Genomic DNA, 9070 nt, shown 5'->3' with positions numbered 1-9070 from the left:
ATGGCTTCATTGGTTGATGAAATAAGTGGTACTTCGTTGTTTGCGCTCACTGCATTTATTCTGACCCTCGTCTATATTACTGTCTCCATCAAGAGCCGTAAAACATCCTCCCCGGCATCCTCATACCCACCCTCCCTTGGTTTGTTCAAAACTTTGTGGCTCTTATATCGCTCCGGTCTACCTATGTATGAATTGGGTCGTCAACTCGGTTACAAATACGGAGGAATATACATGATCAATGTGTTTGGCCGAAAAGTTGTGTTCTTAACAGACTTTCCGTTGATTAAGGAGGCGTTTACTAATTCCAGTTTGCAGGCAAGGCCAAACTTAGAGCTGGACAACCACGGTACACAGCAGGGTGAGTTACCACAGGAGTTTATTCTTTGCTTTTTGTGCCTCTTTCATAGCGCCTAGTGCAATTTCTTGTTGGCTTTGGGCGCTCTATAAAATTAATGTCATTAATTAATTAATTAATTAATTAATTTCCTTGTATTTCACCACTTAACCAAACAATGTTTGGAAAGGGGACCATAAAAGGAGCTCCGGTGTAGGGTCAAGGGGGAATGCAGAAAATGTTAACCTATTGTATTAAAACCTGGTTTGGATACTATAACACTTGGGTACATTGACATGTGTGATGTCAACAGTTGTGAGGTCAAACGTCATCTAGGGTCACTGGAAGTCATTTTGCAAATATGTATCGTATTGTTGTTTTGTATTTTATTTTAAACATAGTCCTTTAATATCTTGGTGTAGATTAGTCATCCAGTAAATAACATATAAGGTTACCCCCCTAAAGTTAAATCGAATTCTGGTAATAACATTTACAACTTACATACGACAGTCGCGTCTGGTATCTCCGAACTTCATCAGGCATCTGATTGGTCACGTGACAAACGACGGGGAAGATTTTGCAAAGTCCTTTAAGGGATCTAAAATGAGCGTTTATTGCTTTTCGACAGTATTTTTTGTGGGACATGAGAGCACCTATCGAATTGCATTCTGAATACGAAGCATGTCTTTCTGATATCAAATAATTTTCATTTTTGAAAATCACAATATAATACAAATTTTATGACAAATTATAAAAATTTGATATTTTTCAAATTTTGATATAACAGTCCTCGAAGTAAATTATATAAATATAATGACATATTCTTAAAGTGTATGTAGCAGGGAGGAAAGCCGACGGTCAATTGAAAATTTTGACCTTTCATATTGAAATTGGATTTTTTCCCAAAAGACCAAATTTTTTTGGTGTTTTGGGAAAAAAATCCATATCTTCAATACGAAAGGTCAAAATTTTCAATTGATCGTCGGCTTTTCATCCCACCTACATACACTTTAAGTATAAATCATCAGATTTATAAAGTTTACTTCAAGTACTGTTAAATATCAAAAATATCAATTTGTAATGATTTGCCATAAAATGTGTATTAAATTGCGAATTTCAAAAATCAAAATTATTTGATATCAGAATGACATTCTTCGTATTCAGAATGCAATTCGATATGTCTGATGTGCTCTCATGTCCCACAATAAATACTGTCCAAACGTTCATACCCCAGCCCTTAATAGCATTTGGCGTTTTTATAAGCTGTAATGCATTTTACACGTTCGGCATTGGCATTATGTACATAATTTTACACCCCACTCACACGCGGGCTCACACGTCTTAGCTGCAGAAAGTGGATCGTACTATTATCGGGACTATTATACACCCAGCGGGTACATCGACGTTGTTTCAACGTTGAAATTAGGTTGAAATCTCTTTGTATATATTAGTAGATTAACATCAACGTTGATACAACGTTTTATCAATGTTATCAAAAGACACTTGGAAAAAACTGACAGTAAAAACTGGCATCGCCAGTTAAGGTCATGACAAGGAACTGTTCAAATGAAACATGTATTCAGGTACCAGGGGTCCAAGCTAATAGTAGACACAATGAAATTGCAAATGTCATCAATTATAAATTTGTGGATGTTTCTGCTAACTTAGAGCCCCTTGATCATTCTAAGCTCCCGTCGTACTTACCTGCAAGGAGCTCACCACCATGTTTGCACCCGTGGAATGTGTATTCAGTTTTAAAAAGATCAATGCATCAAAAGAATTTGCATACGAGCTGAGTGTTCCTCTCACCGACATCTTGAACAGCTCGTATACTGAGGGGACGGTTCCACACCAGCATTACCAGTGGAGAAAAACCGATCGTGATTCCTATCCCAAAGCAGTATCCTGCGAATATTGACAAGTTGAAACCGGTGTCCCTGACGGACTGTTTTGCTGAAATCAGTGAAGGTTTTGTTGTGGACTGGATTCTTGATGACATTCAACACAAAATAGATCCCAACCAATATGGTAATGTTAAAGGAGTCTCAACCTCACATTATCTGGTTTACATTTTCTACACACTGGGGCTAATTTATCAAAAAATGTGGGCACTGTTGTCGTGACGGATTTTTCAAAGCTTTTGACTTCATAGACCACAATTTACTCATCTCTAAGTTTGTTCATATAGGAGTGAGATAATCTCTCATTCCATGGATTTGTAGTTTCATTTCTGGTAGACAACAGTGTGTCAGATATAACCCAACTTTATCTGACTACAAGACTTTAAATGGGGGTTGCCACAAGGCACGAAAATGGGCCCTTTGGGTTTCCAAATCATTATCAATGATGCAGCATTCCCCCTACAAGGCGTTCTATGCATGACAGAGAATTTCGCAATTCAAATTCCATCACTCGTTTACCTTGTAGAACTGAGCGGTTCAGAAAGAGTCCAATTCCACACTTCATCGACTTACTAAATGCTTAAATTGATGTTTGTGCTACACCCAATGATGCAGTTTAATAATTTGATGCAATTTAATTATTTTGATGTGATAATTTTTATGGTATGGGTATGAGTGCACTCATAGAAATGACTTGTTCGCCTTGTTAGCGCAATTCAAAAGGAGTAAGTTTGGACAACTCAAAAATAGTGTAAAAGTTGCCAAAACAAAATTCATTTTAGTTATCCGAACTTAAAAAATGCCGAAAAAGCTAAAGAAGTTCCGTCAACTAATCAACTTTGTTGGCATTACTTAAAAGTTGATGTAAGTCGTTGCATCAACTTTTTAAGTAATGCCAACTTCTGAATTCAAGTTCAGGTTGATGTAACTCGTTCATATTAAGTTACTGGTACTTATTGTTTTGAGTTATTCCAATTTGGTACTTTGTTACTTAATTCACGTAATTGGATCATTTTCTGCACAATTAGCAGTATTCAAATATTTATTTTTGTAATCAGTGCAAAATTTTGTATACTATAGCACACCTCTAGAAAATTATGCTAACCTAGTTTCATTTTCTGAGTTGTAACAACTCAATAAAGTAAGTGCAAATGTGACCCGGCAGCACAAATGAGCCGTAAATTCCCTAAATTGTATTCTGAGTTACGGTGTAAAATGTGTACGAAGGTCATATTCATCGGTAACAAAGCTGGCCCCTGACATCCGTCTCATTTTCATAGTCAAAAACTAATCAATAATCCTATTGTTGAAGTGGATATAGGCTTCTACCTTAGATGGCTATAGAACTTTTAATAGCTCGGGTCTTTGTTTGCTTTTGCTAAATCCTGTTCAAGTGGTGGGTTACCAGGCATTGTATTTTGTACAGGTATGCATAACCAACAATTAACAATGAGAGAACTTTCTTAAACCTCGTTGACTTGGGGATGATTTGAAATGACCGCCAATTATGACTGTTTGGTATTTATTGCCAGCAATGTGGAAAAAGAGACACATGTAAAAACGTAAAAAGCTATAATTTTGTTGAAGGAGCAAAGTTTATCAAACCATAACCCCGCTTCTGGATATCGTTTGAAGTCAAATGATATACCATTTTAAGTTTATGATGTTTATTTTTAAACACGAAATAAAACAAAATTGACCGGGGAGGAATTTACGGCTCATTCGCCGTGGACGGTCACAAATGAGTGCGACCAACATAATGATATCGAGTCAGCGTTACTCAAAATTGTACGCGTTGGCATTACTCGGAAAGTTGACGCAACGACTTACATCAACTTACTGAGTAATGCCAACGAACAATTTCTATGAGTGTGTGAATATGAGTGATTTGGAGTGTGGTGCGTATTATCTGGGGTGACTGTATTTGGGAGTAAGAGGTGCGCTCAAGAGTGAGTGAGGGGATGTGTGGGGGTGTGGAGATAAGAATAGTTAAGGGGTTTGCTTTCATGATTATGTGCAATATAATATTTTATGTTTTTCTTATGCTTATTTGATGCTTATTTGATTTGATGTGTGGCGTGGAATTGTTTGGGGTCAACTGTGTTTGAGAGTAAGAGGTGCGCTTAGGAGTGAGGGGGTGTGGGATGTGTGTGGGGTGTGTGTGGGGTGTGATGGTGTGAGTGTGGAGATAAGATTAAACAAGGGGTTAGCTTTCATAATTATGTGCAATATAATCTTTTATTTTTTACTTATGCTTATTATTTCTTGTTATAATGTATTTGAATAACTTTTATGTGCAATAAATAGTAAATAATGTTGATGTTTTAAGATTGTAAAAAGTAACGCAATTTGGCTATTTGCCACGAAGTTATTTTGAATAAATATGAAATGTGAAATGAAATGAAAATGAAACCTTCGAAATTTTAACCTGATTTTAACCTCCTTGTGCATTAAAACTTGGTTGAAATCATATTGAAATTTCACCGTTGTATACGTTCAAATTTCAAACTGATTTCCACCCTCTTTTTTCAGGGTCTATGTTTCCACCAACATATAGGCTTGAAATCAGGTATGAATATAGGTTAGGTTGAACTGCGTCGTTGTTTTAATGTTGAAACAGCGTTTATATTTCAATGGCGATACAACGTCGAAATCACGACATGTGCCCACTGGTTTTTGTTATAAATTATTTTTATAGATAACATGTTTGTTTAATATTATATCTTTTCAGGCGTCATTTTGGCAAGCGGTGAAAGGTGGAACCAAGAACGTCGATTCATCCTAGAGAGCTTCAAGAAATTTGGCGTTGGAAGATCTAAATTTGAAGATCAAATTGAAACTGAAAGCAAGTATTTGATCGAAGAAATCGCCAAGCTTAAGGGAGAGAAATTTGATCCAAACCATGTTTTAGTCAACGCTGTTTCCAATGTCATAGTTTCTGTTATTTTTGGCAAACGTTATGAATATTCGGATGAAGGATTTAAATACTTTCTCAATTTAGGCACGCGTCAAACTAAGGATATTATCGCAAATCTACTGTTCCTATTCGTTCCGATTTTCCCACATCTACCATTCGGTAAGCAAATCCACACTAACATGGAAGATGCCGCGCTTGAGTTGCACACTTTCGTTGGCGGAATTATCAAAAATCACAAACGCGATTTGGATACAGAAATCCACCGTGATCTCATTGATGCATATCTGAGCGAGTTACGCTTAAACGAAAATGGCTCAGGTGGAAAGCTCTCGATGCTTAATGAATTCAATCTGACAGTTACCATCAAACAGATGTTCATTGCTGGAACAGACACTACTGCTTTGACACTACGTTGGGCCATGCTTTATATGGCTCTCAACCCTAACATACAGAAGAATGTCCACGACGAAATTGATGAAGCAGTTGGTAGGAACAGGCTTCCGAAACTTGCCGATAAACCCAACTTACAATACACTCAAGCTGTGTTGTTAGAATTACAACGAATGTCAAGCATTTCACGTTTCGGCGTACCTCACGCTTGCACAAAGACCACAACTGTACGTGGTGTTACCATTCCAGAAGGATTTATAGTGGTGTCCAATTTATGGGCTGTCCATCGTGACCCAAACCTGTGGCCAGAGCCATGGAAGTTCAAACCGGAACGATTTCTGGATGATAATGGCCAAGTTGCCAACCGTGACGAGTTGATTCCGTTCAGTACAGGTAAGATCCCGGGAGGGGGCACTCATTATTAAACGTGTTGGGGATTATCGGCCAGGACTGCAAAGGTAGGGGTCAATTGGGGTCAGATATTCGGGGGAAAAGCGGTCATTGGATGAGAAAGGTTCAAAAGTGTAAATCTTGTATTTCGTAAAAAGTGGATCATTTAGAGTCATGTTAATACCGTAGGACATACGATGAGAGAAGAAATGGCAAGACGGGGTCGGTCATTCAGTGACATGTTATGAAAATGGAGTCATTCGATGAGGATACAATTTTATAAAACGAGCTGTTTAGTGACATGGCTCAGATCACCAGCTTCATATCCCATGTCTCTGATATATTTTGTTATAAGGTTATGCCATTTCAAAGTTCCCGGTATTTTTTGTTCGCCATCATTGGCCCGCGTTGATTAGATCATGTCACTTTGTATAATAGACAGAGATAAAAACAATTTATCGCGTCTGATGTCACTGTCAATTACGATCCTTGATTGGTTTACACAGGTTAATCAGCGCGTAAAGGAAGACCGATCTATCTGGTGCTGATCGGAGAAAAGGAATAGCAGCAAATGGCGAAAATTACGTACTTTTACAAGACAAAAAGCAGCTTTTCTAGGCATTGTGGACATGGTGCCTTCAACAAAGAAAGTTTCCTAGTACTATAAATACTTAAAACTTTTGAGATGGTTTGCATGTCGAAAGGTGCAAAATTAACAATAAGGCGCCCGGTTATAAATCCGCGTTCAGCAAGTCATCATCACGACACCTGTAAACAAACCGTGCTCGAATTTGATTGACAGATGACGTCAGACGCGATAAATTGTTTTTATCTCTGTCTTTAATTATAATAAGTAAACACAACACAAAAAGAAAGTCCTCACCCAATGACCCGTCATAAAAAATAAAACCTGGTCATGTTACGACAATTTGTGCATAAATTTGTTAGCTCTAATTTGACACCATATTTGCCACCAAAAGCTCTAAATTGACAAAGATGTATGCCAATGAATGAAATTCGGTGCAAATTAACAGGAGTAGGCTACGCAGAGATAATTTGCAGAGCGTGACCATATCATGACCCGAGACGAGCGCTAGATAATATCGATCGCACCAGCCAAGATGATCTATCCCTTCTGCTTCCAAGAAATGTTGGGTCAATTAATCATGCGTCTTAAATGAACAATTGAATAAACCGCGCTCTATATCATGTATACGGGCACTTGGGTCGACAGGGGCTTATAACGGACAACCAAGCTTACCACGCCTAGCAGTTTCCCACGATCGTTTTGCTTTGCAACTTTTGAAAACGTGAAATACTAGTATCAATCGTTATCAATTCATAGCTTTTGGTATCAAATGTGTTTTCAAATTGGAGCTAACAGGATTCTGTATACGACCGAATCAATGAAATTGTTACTACATGCTCTGGTTTAGATTCATGACGTATAATTGGAGTGAGGACTTTCTTTTTGTGTTATGTTTTTAAGCTTTTACACTTCTACAAGATTGATAATAAACCTTTAATTTACTTGCATTATTATTTCTTTAGGTCGACGCATTTGCCTTGGAGAAAGCCTAGCTAGGATGGAGCTCTATATCTTCTTCACCCATCTCATGCATCAATTCCTAATCGAAGGCTCCAACTGGAAAGACGATACTGTATCAATAGTCGATCAAGGAAGGAATCCAAAAGATTATGAAATACACGCCATACATCGTGATTAGATCAAAAATTGGGGCTTTGCGCGTATTTCAACATAATAAGTAATTTCAAAGACCGTTTTAAGACTGAAATGCAAATTGATTGGTGTCTTTATGCGACTTTCGTGCGTTTTGGTGTAAGTTAATGAGCGCCATTCTGTACCATTGCCCCCGGACGCCACAACCCCAAGCTATGCCACTCGGCTCGACCACAAAACTAAAGCTAAAAGAGCACAATGCGCCTACGGATGTAGATTTCACGATTCATGTGATTATCATGCAGGTTATCTGTAACGGGTCGTACAGAATTGCAAATTTACTATACCTTACCGTTGTGATTTTATTTTCGAAATTTTATATATTTGATATTCTTAGCCCCCTGCGAAGAATTCCGGAATCGCGGAGTTGCTCCCCTTGGCTCGTTTTCTCTGTCCTGTTAACAAATAAACGGCCTATCGTCGAAAGGGGAAAATGAATCATAATTTGCCAGGGCGTGTGTAAAACTGCTAAAATCCGTTATGCCTATAGTGTAAATTTAATTTAAACAATATGTCGTGAAGCGGGATGGTACTAAGAGCATAATTTTTATCGTCAGTCTGCTACGATTACTGTCTATGGAACAAAGTACAAAATATGATTCAAGTATGCATTAAAACATGTTTACTCACCAATCTATGCACAAGAACAAATGATAATGATACAAATAATGAGAAATTATTGGGATGATTACGTATTAAAATTGATGCATGCTTGAACCATATTTTGTATTTTGTTCTCAAAATTACAAAGACTTCGGCAATTATCGTAGCAGGGCGACGATATGGGAAACGATGTATGTACAACACCTGTCCAACAGAATTTGTTTGTTTGTTCATTTAACGTTATTTTTTGTTGGTCATTCGGGGGGAAATCAGTCATTTCCCCCGAAATGACTGATTTCGCCCGCACCTTACACTCCTAATCAGACTCCATTCGGGGGAACTGAACAACCTGCCCCCCCCTCTTTTTTTTTAATGTGTGCGCACGCCACTACGTTAAATAAGCAAAATATAGTGATTTCCCAAAATATTCTTACAAAATATAAAAATACAAACAAAAATCATATTAAGGGGCTGTAGCATATTTATGTGTACCCCAGGGGTTGTGAATTCTCAAAATGGTCTACAAAATCACTTTCAACAGTTCAAAAGTATTCTGGAACAAGCGATGAAAATCACTTTGCACATATGCAGACAAACTAAACCAAACAGATCGAAAAAGCCGTCGTTTCGTGCAGATAAATTATGCTCTTCTTCAGGGACAGAAAGCAAAATGTATAATAAAAACAGCGAAAACGACATGCTGTAGTTTAAAAAGAAATTCAAGTCAAAAATCTCAGGTATATATATATTTCAGGTATATTTTATTCAAATGGCATTGCAGTAAAAAACCCGAA

At 37.6% G+C, this 9070-nt stretch overlaps 1 protein-coding gene across 1 annotated transcript; it reads left to right on the top strand.

Moving 5' to 3' along the window:
- Positions 1-7659, top strand: LOC140157647 (cytochrome P450 2J4-like). The gene is made up of 3 exons (XM_072180888.1): positions 1-358; positions 4967-5935; positions 7484-7659. The coding sequence occupies exons 1-3, from the start codon at positions 1-3 to the stop codon at positions 7657-7659; spliced, it is 1503 nt and encodes a 500-aa protein (XP_072036989.1).
- Positions 7660-9070: the final 1411 nt, after the last annotated feature.

This window comes from Amphiura filiformis, chromosome 7 (assembly GCF_039555335.1).
Source record: "Amphiura filiformis chromosome 7, Afil_fr2py, whole genome shotgun sequence".
Lineage (NCBI taxonomy): Eukaryota > Metazoa > Echinodermata > Ophiuroidea > Amphilepidida > Amphiuridae > Amphiura > Amphiura filiformis.
Note: the sequence above shows the minus strand (reverse complement) of the source record. Positions and strands in the feature narration are given on the sequence as shown.

Bases quoted from the DNA above. Each gene is read 5' to 3' on its own strand.
- LOC140157647 (XM_072180888.1), top strand. From the start codon at position 1: ATGGCTTCATTGGTTGATGAAATAAGTGGTACTTCGTTGTTTGCGCTC. The intron at 359-4,966 runs GTGAGTTACCAC...ATATCTTTTCAG, and splicing joins CAACCACGGTACACAGCAGG to GCGTCATTTTGGCAAGCGGT. The intron at 5,936-7,483 runs GTAAGATCCCGG...TTATTTCTTTAG, and splicing joins GTTGATTCCGTTCAGTACAG to GTCGACGCATTTGCCTTGGA.